The sequence below is a fragment of the Panthera tigris genome, chromosome B4 (genome assembly GCF_018350195.1).
Source record: "Panthera tigris isolate Pti1 chromosome B4, P.tigris_Pti1_mat1.1, whole genome shotgun sequence".
NCBI classification, from domain to species: Eukaryota; Metazoa; Chordata; class Mammalia; order Carnivora; family Felidae; genus Panthera; species Panthera tigris.
In genome coordinates, this window is record NC_056666.1 from 132,042,104 (window position 1) to 132,058,479 (window position 16,376).

The following is a 16,376-nucleotide window of genomic DNA, read 5'->3' on the forward strand; positions in this document are numbered from 1 at the left end:
AATTATATCACAAGAATATTTCCTCCTCCACGCACAGATGTGAGGAGTAATGACTTAATGAATTAAGCCATGTGGTGTTAGAGTGAAGAAAGCATCTGTTAGGGGCCACCTCCAAGGGGAAGGCCATGCAGTGATTGCAAAGTCAGTTCTACCCCAGAGCAGTCCAGCAGAGGTCACTGCGCAGGCTCACCTGGCTCTGAGCAGAGCCCAGCACATAAGAGACTGAAGATCAGTCATAATTCCTGTCCCCTCTGAACATGGACCACTGATTCCATCCTTAAGAAACCTGCACTAACCTTCCGAGGTATCTTTACTCTCCAACTCTCTTTAAATTCGTGACCTTTCTGTTGGATCAGGCAATTCATATCATTAGTTTATTTTTAGACATAAATGTATGTCTGTTTGACAAATAAACTTGACATCCAAAAGAGAAGGACTTGGTGATGGAGAAACACTGAGAAATTGAGCTGTTACTAATTGAGCTATTAGTAAAGGCCAAGGTCCCCCTTTCCAGGTGAATAAAATCCAATTTCTCCAATCCTGGTACAAATATTTCCAGCTGGTACTAAAAGGTGCCGATCTAAAAGAAGTTAGCATGTGTACACGGTGTGACAGGCCCAGTTCGCTAGACTGGAATCAGAGAGCGAGGTTCTTGCCTCAGCTCCGCCACTCACTCACGGTGGCCTTGGCCAAGCCCCCGCCATCTCTCTGAACCAGCGTCCTCCTTCATCTGTAACATGGAGACAAGGCTAACCGATCTCAGAGGTCCTTTACAATGAAAACACCACATCGCTATATAACTTTTCTCCCCTAAAAGTTCAAAATCTTCTGTAACCTTACTTATGTAAAACGTAAACCAAGACCAAGAGATCGCCTTTATATAGAGAACCGATTGTGACAAATTTCTCAAGGTGGTCTCTTACTGTCCAGAGCTAGTTTATGGGCTTAAAGGAGCTGGTTCAAAGTATTTCTGATAATGGAAAGGTCACAGGGGTGAAAAGCCCTCCCCTCTGAGTCTTGTCAGAGTTCTTAGCGTAGTACAGAACTCAGGGATTGCCACGTTTCAAACAAACATTGTAAAGAGTCCTTAACCTTGTAGTCATTAAAGCACTCACAACATTTTTTTCTTTCCTTTTTTTTTTTAAAGAACTTTTTTTTTAAATATTTATTTTTGAGAGAGAAAGAGTGTGCGAGCTGGGGAAGGGCAGAGAGAGAGAGAGGGGCAGAGGATCTGAAGCAGGCTCCAGGCTCTGCGCTGACAGGAGAGAGCCCGATGCAGGACTCGAACCCACAAACCGTGAGATCATGACCTGAGCCGAAGTCAGACACTTAACCAACTGAGCCACCCAGGCACCCTGGAAACATTTTTTTTCTTATGAAAGGTCGGCTCCAGTGTCAGAAAATAGATTATCTTCTGCTGATGTAAAAATCCTTTCTAATGCAGCCTGTGTCCTGAACGGTCCCTCCCACAAATCTCCCCTTAGAATTTAACTGAGCCAGCCCCACCTGCCACTGGATAGGCAGGCACCTGCGGTTCCATTTCCTGCCCAAACAGAACTCCAGCATCCCTGGAGGCAGTCAGTCCTGGGGGGTGGGGACATTGTCGTGATGTAATATACAATGTGGATTCTCCTTGATCTGTAGGCATGAGGATGATGTTCAGCACTTCAAGGTCATGAGAGACACCAAGGGTAATTACTTCCTGTGGACAGAGAAGTTTCCATCTCTAAATAAGCTGGTGGACTACTACAGGACGACCTCCATCTCCAAACAGAAGCAGATCTTTCTGAGGGATAGAACCCGAGAGGATCAGGTACACCTCAGGCCCCGATCAGCCCAAGTCTGGAGATTTTAGGCAACATGAGTCCTATGTGACCCGTCAAGGCAATGCATTTGATGGGCATGTCCTCTGAGTATTCTGGAAGACAGAATCTCAAATCTGGAGGTCAGATCTCAGTTAAACCCTGTCTTAACACTTCCTAGCCATGTGACTTAGGAAAGTTGTCCAATCCTGAGTTTACTGACCCGTAAAACCAGAAGGTGGTGATACCTAGCCCACAGGATGGTTGTGAAGGTTGGAGAAGATAATGTATCCCCTCCCCTTACGTCATTCCTAACAATGCTACAAACAACACTCAGCAAACATCAGCTCTTACCTGTAGATACTTTATTTTGTTATTATAAATACTACTACATCATAGCTTTCAGCCTAGCTTAGGAGTTGCCCAGAGATGAAGGCCAGGGGGCCACACACAGGGATGTTGGAGAGCAGCCTGGAGTCTAGGACTAAGGCAGTGGGGAGAGCTTTGTCCCAGGAAAGGAGGGTGGGGGTGTTGGAGGAAAAAAATTGACCTGGAATTCTTGCTCTTAGAACATTATGAAATATAAATATTTTAATAAATTATTTTCTTAAGTTTATTTATTTTGAGAGAGAAAGAGAGAGAGAGCAGGGAAGGGGCAGAGAGAGAGAGGGAGAGAGAGAATCCCAAGCAGGCTCAGTGCTGTCACCGTATGATCACAAACTGTGTGATCATGACTTGAGCTGAGGTCAAGAGTCAGACGCTTAACCAACTGAGCCACCCAGGTGCCTCTAGAGTATCATTTTAATAGAAAATGCATCAGACAAACCTAGCTTTAAATCCTGACTTCATCACTAACTGTCCTTGTTGCCTAGCCAAGTTAAAAAACCCTTCTGAGGATCAGATTTCTCATCTGTAGAATGGAGAGAAAAGAATACCTCCCCCCCTGGACTGTTGTAAGGATTAAATAAGACAGTATAGTGATAGCACTTGCCATAGGGTCTGGACAATAGTAAACACCAAGGAAAAGTTAAGTTGCCTCCTGTAGGTAAATTCACCGCCCCTCCCTCCCCCTGCGCGCGCACACACACACATTATAAAATATCTTTCAAAGGAAATGACATGGTTATAAGAAAGAGGTGGGTATTATACGAAGAAGCCTTCTCTGGAATAGTTGAAATCCCAGAAAACAAGTTATCTGAAAAGGCATTGAGACTTTCAAAGCAACACATGCCCTGGGGAAGTAGAGAAAACCATTTCAGGTAATTGGTTAATTGTAAGCTTGAGAAGTGACAGTTCTAGGAAAAAAGGGTGTTCCCAACAAGTGCCCATAAAAGTTCAGAAAGGAAACAAAGGTTAACTAAAGACCTTGTGAGTTATTTTAATCAAGAAACAGACAGAGGTATTAATTTACTAGGATGTGCATGCAGAGTTAAAAGAGTTAGCATAAAAGTGCATTAAACTAGATTAAACGAGTTCATATTCGTAAAGCACTTAGAGGGGCGCCTGGGTGGCTCAGTCCGTTGAGCATCCAACTCTTCATTTCAGCTCAGGTCATGATCCCAGCGTCATGGGCCTGCTTGGGATTCTTTCTCTCCTCCCTCTCTGCCCCTCCCTGCGCTCAAGGGCACACACTCTCTCTCTCTTCAAACAAATAAACTTTTTTCTTAATTAACAAAATAAATAAATAAACAAATAAAGCACTTAGAATAGCGCCTGGCATATGTGAAGCCCAGGGCCCTGTGTAATTGTTAAATAAAAATAACAAGAAAGGACCTCTGAGTCACAAGGTTATGGCCGCATTAAGCAAAAAGCCTTGCTCCTTCCCAGCATGCCCAGCGGCAGGCCTGGTTTCCATGGTGCTGCAAGAGGGTTGCTGTGTGGGTCTCTATCACCAGGCTATAAATGACAGTTAAAAATCACGCAAAGTCAATGGCAGAGCTTATCGGGAGGGCAGGCTGTCCCGTGGTGTGGCAACACGAGATAAGGAGGGGTGGCATTGTGTCAGTGAAACAGAATATTTAGCCTGATTACACAGAGAAAAACAAGCCCGCTAGGAAGGGACTACTGGGTAGCACGTGGAAAGTGAACCAAAGGCCCGAAATCCCCAACCTGGGAGAATCTGAGAACGTAGAGGCCACTTCTGAAACTGCGAGGGCCCGAACTGTCACCGGTTGTGTTTAGGCTGCCCGCCCCCCGCCAGCTGTTTCTTGGAGCTGTCTCTCCAGCAAAGTCTGGAAACAGCTGCCAGAAGGGTGGGTTGGGGCCGGGAGATTGGGGAGGAGGATGGAACCACATCACCTTCGTGCTCTCCCAGGGTCACCGGGGCAACAGCCTGGACCGGAGGCCCCAGGGAGGCCCACACCTCAGCGGGCCCGGGGGAGAAGAAATCCGGCCGTCGATGAACCGGAAGCTGTCGGATCATCCAGCGCCCCCTCCCTCGCAGTACCCCCCGGCACCGCCACAGCAGCAGCGCTATCTACAGCACCCCCACTTTCATCAGGTACCTCCAAACAATGACGTGGGCACAGCGAGGTAGGGAAGGGGAGGCTCAGGCCACTTAGTGTGGGAAAATTCCCTACAGTGTCACGTACGTACAACCGTCCGTGCTTGGGGGTCTGTCGTGGTCCTGGGACTGTGGGCGGGGGAGGGCCATCTGAGGCCCGGCCTCATCAGGGCTGACGAAGTTCATAAAGACCCGGGACCTCCCAAATGGCAGAAATATGGTAACGTGATGTAGGAACTGCTCTTGGCAAAGAAGTCTCTGTGAATTCGTTGGCTCCCCGCCTGAACACACATACACACACGCACGCACGCACATTCCTACCCTGAGGATTCGGCGAACCGTTGCTCCATTTTCCTGTCAGCCCCTTAACCCATCTGGCGGTGGAGATCCACAAGAAAAGCAGTTTAACACCCACAATAGAGCCTTGCTTATTTATTTATTTATCCCCTGCCTTGTTCCAGATGGGATTTGGGGCCGCTTACCGAGACGGACAATACAGCCAGATAACATCGTTCCTAAATTCCTCAGTAGGGCATACGAAGCCCTTTGTGAGCTGTTTCCCCAGCCTCTCTCCTGCAGACTCTCCCCAAACCCCCCACCCCCCAGCCTCCCCACTCCTGGAGCAAACACACATTCCAGCAACTATCTTTAGTTACCAGAATGATCGATTGTGTTTTCTCTCATACCTTGGGGGCTTTTTATATGATGTTTCCTTGGCCTAAAATGCCCTCTCCTGGCTGATCCTTCTCCTCCTCTAAGCTGGAGGCCAAGTATCACCTCCTCTAGGAAGCCTTCCTTGATTACCCTGGCAGACTCAGACATTCTCTTTACACTTAAATGTGTATGGTTTCCCCTCTAAACTGACCCTCCATGAAGACAAGGACCTTTCCTTTCCAGCTACAAATCCCCGGTGATTTGGACAGTACTACACACGGGGCAGGTGCCTGATAAATATTCTTTGATTGAATGAACGAAATCTGGCATGGTCTTCACAGCCGAAGGTCCCTTTGCTATCCTTCCACCTCACCCCACCAGCTGGGGCTTATTGTCATCAGCAGCAAGTATTCTTGGAACACTGGCTGTGTCCATGGCATCTGAGCAAGGCGCAGGGTTTGGCGGTGGGGGGTGCGGTCTGAGAGGGATGTGGTGCGGTGACAGGGTCCTCCGTCACATGTGTTTCTAGGAACGCCGGGGAACCAGCCTTGACATAAACGACGGGCACTGTGGCGTGGGCATGGCCAGCGAAATGAACGCCGCCCTCATGCACCGGAGACACACAGACCCAGTTCAGCTCCAAGTGGCCGGGGTACGTGAACCTTCCCTCTCTGGGCTCAGTGAAGGCGGCAAGAGGGGCACTTAGGGAAATGGTCGGTCCTCCAGGAGAGACACGCTGCTGGGAGCTCAGAACGGAGGTGGTGGGAACCCAGCAAGTGAGGGCGGAGAGGTGTCCCCGGGGCAGAGCCGATCCCGGTCTGTCGTCGTCTGGCCGCAGGGCCTTGCCCTGTCCTGGCTCCGGCTCTAGCGGAGGGAGATCTGTCGCCTTTTTCATTGCGATCCATCTGCCTCGGTTGCACTAGCACCGTGGGCTGTCAGCTTGGGCACGCTGCCATCCTCTCTGTCCCCTGAAGACAATAAAAAGACCACCTATCGATGCAGGGAGAGTAGTTGTCCAGGATTCTCTTGGGGCCTCGGAGAATAACATCTCCGCGGGTCAAAGTCCTGAGTCTCGGAGTTCTGATATCGTGCAGCGAGGTGTGCTTGCAGCTCCGGCGGGGCTTGGGGCGTCTCTGGAGAGCCACAAGCCAGCCTCCAGGGCAGACTGCTCACGGAGGACTCTGTCTGGCCGCAGAGCCTCCTCCGTGTGACCGTGGCTCCCAAGGCCAGCCCAGCCGCCCTGGCTCGGCAGGACCCCTCTGTGTTTCCCCGACAGCGAGTGCGGTGGGCCCGGGCGCTGTACGACTTCGAGGCCCTTGAGGACGACGAGCTGGGCTTCCGCTGCGGAGAGGTGGTGGAGGTGCTGGACAGCTCCAACCCGTCCTGGTGGACCGGCCGCCTGCACAACAAGCTCGGCCTCTTCCCCGCCAACTACGTGGCCCCCATGATGCGATGAGCCCCTTCCGGTGGGGCCCGAGGCTTTCGTCTGAAGCTGCCTGCAAGAGAGGGGGCAGGGGAGAACAGCTGGAACTACGTGTACATCCGTGTATATGCGTGTGCACACACGCGCCTATGTGTACGTGCATTCGATAATAGTAATTTATTGGCGATGCGGTCGTTTCATTAGTTGATATCAAAGGAAGTCAGGTGGAGAATTCTATTCGTACTTGTTTTTCTGCTCTCCCCTCAGCGGGTGTGTGGAAGGCAGGGGGAAAGTTGGGGTGGGGGGGCGCAGAGACATGAAACCGAAGTTCTTCCTGTCCTTAAGATGGCACCGCTGCCTCCTGGTCTTGGGACTTTCACTGAGACTAGCCGAGCAGAGATCCACATCCCGGCGTTGGACCCAGAACAACAGGGTGGAGCCGGACTCGGTGGGGCCATGTTTCGGCTTTACCTCCGAGCCCCGCTCCCCTTGAGGTTTTGCAGGGCAACGTCCCTCCTGTGCGACCAGGGTGGGCACTGCCGGGCTGAGACCAGAGGAGCAGCCACACGGGACTGGAGCAGCGGGTGCCTGGAGGCCTGGGCGAGGCTGGCCTCCTGCCCCGTGCTCAGCGGGGACCTTTGCCTCCCTCGCCGGAGTGCTCCTCAGCCCTGAGAAACAGAGACCGTGAGGAGCCCAGCACTGGCAAATGGGGGGTTTTTCACAAATCCCCACTGGCTTGCTTGGGTGTCACCTCTGTTTCCCCGGATACCAAGAAAGCAGCATCTACATTCTGTAAAGTGCTCGGAGAAGCCCTGGCTGAGAATGTGGGACTTTAAAGCCATTGTTTTACGACTCCCAGGGTGTCTCTTTGGGTCTCTATTGGTTTTCCGTTGTCCTGAGGATGCTTTGCCCAGTGGCAGAGAGGGAAGCCCACTCCACAAGAGCATTGACTAGCAATTGTTGATCGGTTGACTGACTGAACTTGACCCTGGGAGGGAGCCAGCTTTGACGGGAACTTCCTGTTGGATCTGGCCGTAGAGTCATTGCTGGCGTCCTCTCTCCAGCCTCGACCCAAGAGCTGCACCTGGGGAGAGGGACCCCATTGCCCCTGTCTCTCCTGCCACCTCAAAATAGAATTATGTTTCCTTGGGCTCAGCTGGGGTTGCGGAGCACAGGCTGGCCTGGCTGGGGAGAAGGGACCCTAGAGAAGGAAACAGTGTTTTGGTGGAGCCTGGGAGCAAACCCGTCTGCGCCGAGAGACCTGAGAAGAGGGTGTGTGTGTGTGATGAGGCCTAAGTGACAGGCTGGTGCACGTGTTGGTGAGGGAGAATGATGGGGGGTGAAGTGTGCCTGCTCCTTTGTCTTCTTCCCCAGCTCTTCTTGCTCTAAGGAGTGACGGGGGCAGCCGTTATCGAGGGTGAAAGGAGAAGAAAGAGTGTCTGGCTCAGAAGCAACTGTCGGGGTAACATAGGCTGCGTCCCTTTGACTCTGAATGCTACGATTCTGGGATCCCTCTGTTGTCTTTAGAGAAAAAGGGGAAAAGAAGGCACTCTGTGGCGAGTCTTGGGAGGGAAGAGAAAATAGCCTGAGAGAGGCAGGGGGAGTCAGGTGACGGTAAGGAACATCTGGCTCGCAGCCTTTAGAAATCAAAGAACAGAAAGGAAAAGGTAGCAGAGATGTTTCAAAAGATCAAGGAGCAGCGTGAGACACAAAGGGAGGGAAAGGGAGCAAGATGGTAAGTGGGACAGGCGAGGAAGACGTTGGAGTAGAGTCAGCAGGCCGGCGGCTGACAACCAGGGGAAGGAGGGATCCAGCAGGTGGGGAAGGAGGAGTTACAGCAGAGCCGTGAACGCCACGGAAGGCAGGGACCAAGACACCACAGGAACGAAGAGGAACAAACAGGGAGAAAGAAAAGCAAGGCAGAGAAGACCTAAGAGCTATTTTGGTGCTAGGTAATGTGAACATGTTACAGTAAATAAAAGCCAAAAGTGATGTTTGATTTTACAGTATTTACAAACCATATGCTTTAAACAGCCCACAAACCTCATCCATTTGTCTGATTATGTGGGAGGACCAGCCCCAGTGAAGAGAGAGGGAGCTGATTTGGTTCTGGCCTGGATTTTGTGCCTTGAAACACGTCTCGAGAAAGCAGTGATACGCCCAGGGCCCTTGTTTGGCCAGGCTGTGTCCCGTGTCCGTGTCACACTCCCCTCCAGGGGCAGGGGTCACTGGCCTGCAGAGGTTGACCGCACAGTGCGGGCAGGGCTTCCAGAACCCCTGGAACTGGATGTTCTGCTTCCCGTCCCCCCCCCCCCCAGTCTTTAATTGAGGTGCTAAAACAGCCTTGCCCCTGCACATCACGTGGCTCAATGCAGAAGGAAGCAAGAATCATCCTAACCACCCACAGGGAGCTAAGGCCCTTAGGGACCAGGCTAAGAGGACAAGGACCAAACTATCCATATTGGGGGGGTTGGGAAGCAATGTCCCTGGGCCTCTGGTGCTGCCTGGAGGAACGCATGAGAAGCTGCTCTCTACCTGACAGCATTTGGAGTCCACTCGGCCCTCCTTCCAGCCACAACACAATCAGGGAAACAACACCTTGTCTCTGACTTCAGCTGAAATGCTCTGCATGACCTGGGGGCAGGGAGCTTCCAGAGAAAGTCTAGTTCTGGCTGAACCAGTTCGGTTTTCCTAACGCCCTGCTGAGGCTCCCTGCATGTCAGATGTCTGGTAACTGCCACTGCCCACCCGCTTTCAGATGGCCTTAGGCATCTGATCTAAGGCAGCGCTTCTCAAAATTAATGTGCCGGTGAGTTGCCCAGGGAATGTGGTAAAATGTAGATTCTGATTCAACCCTGCGTTTCTCCCAAGCTCTGAGGTGATGTTACTCCGTCCACGGACCACACTTTAAGTAGCAAGAGCAAAGAACTTCGCAGCTAAAAAGCTACAAAAATCTAATTAGATCCCTTTTCTCGGGATATTCGGGCACTTCTTTGTGTTGCTCACAAATAAGTCACTCTGAGCAGAGACGGGACTCAGAACTGTCATTATGACGTCATTCCTGTTTGATGGCCGGGTGACTTTTGTCAGCATCTTCATCTCTACCAAGAATCAAGCAACTTTAGGGTGAGAGGCATCCAGATGAAATACAAACAGGGGTTGCCCAGTAGTGATTATTTTAAAGAGAAGCAGAGGTTACAGAAGTTGTGAAACGTCTTTCTCAGGATTCTTTGAACATAAAATGGACTCGCATCGGGTGTGGTCCTGCTCGGAGGGAGGGGGATGGCCCATGTGACGGGGGCACTGTCAGATCTCATTCACCCAAAGCGAAGCAGGTCACAGTGGGCACTGATTGGCATGAGCAAATACTTGCTGTTTGCCTTGTCTAAAGTTAACACTTCAGCCTGTGTAGACCAAAACAAGGTCACAAGGAAAACATATTGTCTCGATCCTACTCAGGGTCCTCCACGTCTCTCCCAACACCACAGCTGTGCCACCATCACCTCTGCCTTAGGCAACTGAATAAGCCTTGACACGTTTCTCCCTGCATACTCTCTCATCCCCAGTCCATTCACACAGATGCCAGAGTGATCTTTGTAAAACACAAGTCTGATCACGTCACTCCCCTGCCACTGTGCTTAAATTTGAATCCAAGTCCTGATGTGGCCCCGTGAGGTCTCGCATTGCCTCCCTCTCCAGCCTCCTCTGCACCCCTCCCCTCCTGGCTGCCACGCCTCCACCCACTGGCCTTCTCTTGGCCTCCAGATGCCCAAAGATCGGTCCCCAAAGCCTTCATACCTCTTGTTCCCTCTTCAGTTTAAACGTCACTTTCTCAAATTGTCCTTTCTTGGCCTTAATCTAAAAGAACCCTTCCTATTGGATTATCTTGAGGTTGCTGGTGCTTTCCCTGAATAGCACATATACCAGTCTGTTGGACTATTGGACTGTAAGCTCCCTGGGGGCAGGGATCATCTCTGTTTTGTGAACTACTGTAGGTGCAGCATGTAGCACTGTGCTTGGCACACAGAAGGCTCAACAAGTATTTGCTTCATGAATGAGCAAGTGAAACCTGCCTCATGTCACCTAGCATTCATTCTATAACCCAAAGGTCCTGGGCCTTATGGACCTGTAGGTACAAACAAAGTGATATTCACATTGATGCCCAAGTTACAGTAGCTCTTAGCCAATGGCCCTCAAGATCTCCAGTTACTTCCTAGAGTCCAAGAGAGGGAGGCTGGTATCTCTCATGTGTTTAAGCATCAGTCAGCTAATGTCTCCTACTCTGGCCACGTTCCATTGTCCCTGAACATCTTCTGCAGAAAGTGTCTTCCCTGATGCTGCCAACCTACTGTGCACCTGTCTGCTGATGAAATGGCCCAGTCCTTCAGGAAACCAAATCTGCCCTGCAGTCCACGTGGCAAGGCAGTCGTGGAAGAGGAAGCGTGGAGAATGGCCTGTACCTACTTCTGAGTAGCCCTTGTCCCTGACCCCCAGAGAGGCACTTCCTAGGTCAAGGGACCCTCACAGCTCATTCCCTTCTCACCAGAGCCCTCTCTCCATCACACAGGACAAAGGAAGCCACCTTCCCCACCATTTCTCTTGTTTGCCTCTCTCCCTGTTGCCCCTTCCTCCTTCAGCTGAAAAGAAACGCATTTGTACCTGTTTGTGCAATAGATATCACTTAGGATGCCAGGGGACATGTACCCTGTTGTACAATCTGGGCTCAGCTCTGATTCACTCATTAAACCAACAACTATTTACGAAGCATCTCGTAGGGGACAGACACAATCACCCAGTGGGTCCTCCACATCTCTTTACACTGCCCTCTGTCCACATCTGTGCCACAGCCACTGCCTCATTTCAATCCTCTCTTGCTTCTCTCCCAGGCAACTGCAATAGTTTGAGAACCGGTCTCTCCACCTCTGGGTTGGCCCCCTCTAATCCAGCCCACTGACTGCCATTTCCATTAACATGCAAAGTTGATGACATCAGGCTTCTGTTCAAAAGCCTCCAGAGGCTCCCATCAGCTTTCAGGCTAGAGTTTAAACTCCTTAGCTTGACACTAATGACATTTTGTGATCTGACTGCCGCCTGTTTGTTTAGCCACAATGCCCATCTCCCCTCAGAATGAGTCATGTTGTCTCAGAACTCTGGGTTTTCCCATTCGGTTCCCTCTGCCTGGAATGCCTCTCCCCCACCTTTTTGTCTAGATCAGTGCCGTCCAATAGCACTTTCCGTGATGATGATGGAAAAGTTCTCTATCTGCTCTGTCCAACGTGGCAGCCTCCAGACACTTGTGGCCCTTGAGCATTTGCAATGTGGCTGGTGTGAGTGAGTTAAATAGTGAGACGTGGCAAGTGGCTACCTTATTGGGCAGTTTGGATCCATGCAACTTCTACTCACTTTGAAATACTTAGCTCAAGGCTCAAGTGGCCCACTGGGGAGCCATCCCAACTTCACGGCTGCTGAAGATGTTCCTCCTTCATTTTCCTATAGCATCCTTGTTGTGCTTCTATCCCGATATTCAGAACTCTGTAATATGGTCAGTGATTCATTGAGCCTGCCTCCCTCACTGGACTGAACATTTTTTTTAAGTTTTTAAAAGTTTTTATTTATTTTTGAGAAAGAGAGAGAGAGACAGATCATGAGCAGGGAGGGAAAAGGCAGCAGAGAATCTGAAGACAGAATCCAAAGCAGGCTCCAGGCTCTGATGTGGTGCTTGAACTCATAAACCGCGAGATCATGAGCTGAGCCAAAGTTGGACACTTAACCAACTGAGCCACGCAGGAGCCCCTGAACATTTTTGAGTGCACAAACAGTTCACCCAATAAATGGTTGATGCAGACATGCATTGGTATACTGATAAATGTTTAACAACTGCTCTCTGAAGGAAAGCCCTGATTTGTCACATTTGCCAGTTCTGTGTTGTGAATATTCCTACCATGTGTCAAGAGAATGAGAAGACAAGCCACAGAATGAGAAAAGATATTTACCAAAAAAAACCTATCTGATAAATAACTGTTATCCAGGGGCGCCTGGGTGGCTCAGTTTGTTGAGCTTCCAACTCTTGATCTCAGCTCAGGTCTTGATCTCAGGGTTGTGAGTTTGGGCCCCACAGTGGGCTCCACACTGGGTGTGGAGCCTACTTAGAAAAGAAAAGAAAAGAAAAGAACTGTTATCCAAAATAAACAAAGAATTCTTAAAACCCAACAATAAGAAAATGAACAACCCAGATGAAAAATGGGCAAAAGGGCTGAACAGACACCTCACTGAAGAAGATATTAGATCACAAGTAAGCACATGAAAAGATGTTCAACACTATATGTCACTAAGGAAATGCAAATTAAAATGATGAGATACAATGACACAGCTCTTAGAAAATCTAAGGTCCGGGGGCACCTGGATGCTCAGTTGGTTAAGCGTTCAACTCTTGATACTGACTTAGGTCATGATCTCATGGTAGTGAAATTGAGCCCTGCGTTGGGCTCTGTGCTGACAGCATGGAGCCTGCTTGGGATTCTCTCCCTCTCTCTCTCTCTCTCTGCCCCTCCCCTGCTTATGCTCTCTCTCTATCAAAATAAATAAATAAGCATTTTTTTTTTTTTTTTTTTTTTTTGTAAATCCAAGGTCCAAAACACTGACAACGCTAAATGTTGGTAAGGATGTGGAGTAACAGGAATTCTGATTCACTGCTGGTGGGAACGCAAACTGGTACAGCCCCTTTGGAAGACAGTTTGGCAGTTTCTTACAAAACTAAACATAGTCTTAACATATGATCCAGCAATCATGCTCCTTGGTATTTACCCAAAGGAGCTGAAAACACATGTCCACACAAAAACCTGGACATGAATGTTTATGACTGTCTCATTCATAATTGCCAACTCTTGGAAGCAACCAAGGTGTCCTCCAGTAAGTGAGTGGATAACTAAGCTGTGGAGATCCAGACAATGGTACAGTATAAAGTGCTAAGAAGAAATGAGCTATCCAGCCATGAAAAGATATGTAGAAACCTTAAATGCCTAGCACTAAGTGAAAGAAGCCAATCTGCAAAGGCTATGTACTGTATGATTCCAACTATATGACATTCTAGAAACAGCAAAACTCTTGAGGCGGTAAAAAGATCAGCAGTTGCCAAGGGTGAGGTGGGAGGAAGAAAAGAAGAGGTGGAACACAGAAGATTTTTAGAGCAGTGAAACTATTCCCTGTGATACTATAATGGTGGCCATATGTCATTACACATTTGTCAAAACCCATAGAATGCACACCACCAAGAGTGAACCTGGAGGTAAAGTATGGGCTTTGGGTGATAATGATGTGTTGATGTAGGTTCACCAGCTGTAACCAGTGTACCACTCAGGTGGGGGTGATTGATAACGGGGGAGGCTACGCACGTGTGGGAAGTGTAAGGAAACTCCGTCTTCTGCTCAATTTTGCGGTGAACCTAAAAGTAGTCTAAAACAAAGTAAGTCTATTAAAAAATTAAAAAAGAACCCCCCACCGTGGCTGATTTCAAACTACCAACAAGACATCAGTGAATCCGGAGCAGGGATTAGATGTGCACAGTTGGCTCTCACGAGCAGAGAGGAACCAGACTCAGCACCACTGCATGAATGAATGAATGAATGAATGAAGTGTGCTAGGCACTGGCAGTGTAAGAGAAGCCTTCAGGCCCTTCAGGAAGAAGTCTATTCAACCTTCAAGAAGCTGGTCCTGTAGTTGCAGGTTCCGTTTTAGTTCCAACCTAGGAGACAAAGAACCAAGGAGTCATATCTTTGACTTACTCAGCAAGAGGGACATTTGTCTCCTTTGGGTCTTTTACTTTTAATATCAAGCCTTGTCCAGGCATCTATTGAGCGCCCCACTCAGACTGAGCCTGAGGCCACGAAAGCAAGAGTATCCATCAGGAGGATGAAACCCTGACCTGAAGTATCTCAGGCAACGAGGAGTTTATATAGCATACAAGGCTGGAGGTAGGGCAGTTCCTGGCTTGCTGAGTTCAATGGTTCAACGATGCCATCCTTTGAACTTCAAGGGTGTCTCTTCCTAGTGGCTGTTGCAGTACCAGACATCCTGTGCGAACTGACAATGTCAGTTTAAATTTGTGAGGAAAACCTTTCCCAGAAGTCATATGGCAGCCATTTCCTCGGATCCCATTGGCATGACTAGATCACATGTCATTCCTAAACCAGCCATTTCCAAGAGAATGAGACCACCGTGACTGCCTTAGACCAATGGAAGGGACCCTGTAGGGGGCAGAACCTGAGAACCCAGGCAGAGCCCTGCCCTAAAGGAGGAAGTGGGTGGGGTAGGGTGACAGTGGGCAATGGCCTTCAAGACCTAATCTACGGGAAATGTTAGAAAAAGATGCACAAATCTTACGACCAGGGCATTCCATAAACGTTTCTTGGGATAACTAAGGAACAAGAAGGCAAAGTGAGGCAGCATAGCTCCTCGGCTTTCCCCTCGAAGTTGCAATGCCTACATGGACACACACACACACATACACACACACACACACGCTTCCATCAGCCCTCCGCAATGGATTCCCACGTGCATATTAAGCCAGCATGTTAGTGAGGACAGCTGCCATGCTATTCACAGAAACCAGAACCGTACATAGTGAGGCCCTGTGTCTGCTCTGGGGACAGAGGCCCTGGCCAGCCAGGTCTGTGCCACAATCCCGGCAATATCACTGATGTTGGCGTGAGACTTCTCCACTCAGGGGCTTCCGGGTTTGCCTCTATCCAGGGTCATTTGTGGCCATGTTCTGACGTGGGCAATCCCACTGCAGCGGGACTGAATTCCCCAGGGTGGGCAGCACATGGTTCCTCCCTCCCCCTGCTCTGACCTGGTTATGGGGAGTTGCTAGGTAACAGCTACGCAGCCTCTGCTTCCCACGCTGGAGGAGGCTTGGTTACCATGGCAAGTCCAGATGAGGTGGGGGATGCAGGGGAAAGGGAGCATTGGCCGGGGGGGTCCCTAGCCTGGACTCTGGGCCACTGGACCTTCAGGAAATCTCTTCACCCCTCTGTGCCTTGTTTTCCTTGTCAGTAAAATAAAGGAGGGGCTAGGTCTCTTCTTGCTCTAAACCACTGATGCGTGCAGATGGCATATACTAAATAGACACTGATCCTCAGACTCTTTTAGGTAAGAATGACTCAAGACGGGCGCAGAAAAGGAATGGACTGAGTTGTGTTTAAGATAAAAGAGAGAAACTAGCAAGCCTGTGTCTCTAGTAGGACAGATGAAAGTCATGGACATCTCCCTTCTGTTGACAGTAATTTAGCTTCTGAAATTGATATTCACAAGTCCCTGGGGCTCCCTGGGTCCTTTACTGAACCTAGACTTCCTAAGGAAGTCCCATAATGGGTGTGTCGCCTTAGGGTACCTGGCTGGCTAAAGGCCCATCCCTGGGCTCTGCTGGCTTTTCTCTCCCCTGGAGCCATGTCACAGGCCCAGCCCCCTGGGGCCAACCCTAGACTTGTGGGGCTCTGCACAAACCTCTAGGATTGGCTACTTGATCCTGCCCTTGATCTGAGCCCTGGCCCCAGCCTCTTCTTTCATTCCTGTAGTGAGATCCCCAGCCAGGCCCAAGTGCCGGGACGTCTGTGGCACCCAAGTTCTCCCCTCCCCGTCTAGTTCATGCCAGTCCCCTTCCAGAATCCAGAGCCCCACTGCTGGAGTCTCTTAGCACTGGCTGCCATCCTGCCTGTGGTCATGGGCTGCCGCTCCGTTCCCCGTCTGTGCTTCACCCCCTTAACCCTCCGTTGGCCTCCTGCTGGGGCCCCCGAAGGCAGCTGGCTCCCTGGGACCACCACCACCATCTGCTGTCCATTGTCACAGGTGGCCCCTGTGACCCCAAAAGAGAGGTTGGACCCTACCCATTCCACCTCCAGCAGCTGGTCTGCTTTCCACCTTCTTCCTCGGACCCTGCCTCCAGTTCTAAGTCTTGGCAGCTCCTTATTCTTCCCCTGCCATATACACACGAAGAACA

General features: G+C 50.0%; 1 protein-coding gene across 8 annotated transcripts in view; it reads left to right on the top strand.

Annotated features, from left to right (window-relative positions):
* Positions 1–8,386, top strand: part of GRAP2 (GRB2 related adaptor protein 2) — a 61,854-nt gene extending 53,468 nt beyond the window's left edge. For 6 of the 8 annotated variants that reach the window (XM_042993326.1, XM_042993330.1, XM_042993327.1 and 3 more), the window contains 4 exons: positions 1,645–1,813; positions 4,117–4,302; positions 5,489–5,611; positions 6,155–8,386. In XM_042993326.1, coding sequence (XP_042849260.1) covers positions 1,645–1,813; positions 4,117–4,302; positions 5,489–5,611; positions 6,155–6,415 — 739 coding nt within the window. In that variant the 3' untranslated portion in view covers positions 6,416–8,386. The remainder of the gene's footprint in view (positions 1–1,644; positions 1,814–4,116; positions 4,303–5,488; positions 5,612–6,154) is intronic. The other 2 variants (XM_042993328.1, XM_015536357.2) reach the window with 2 other exon arrangements.
* The last annotated feature ends 7,990 nt before the right edge of the window (positions 8,387–16,376 follow it).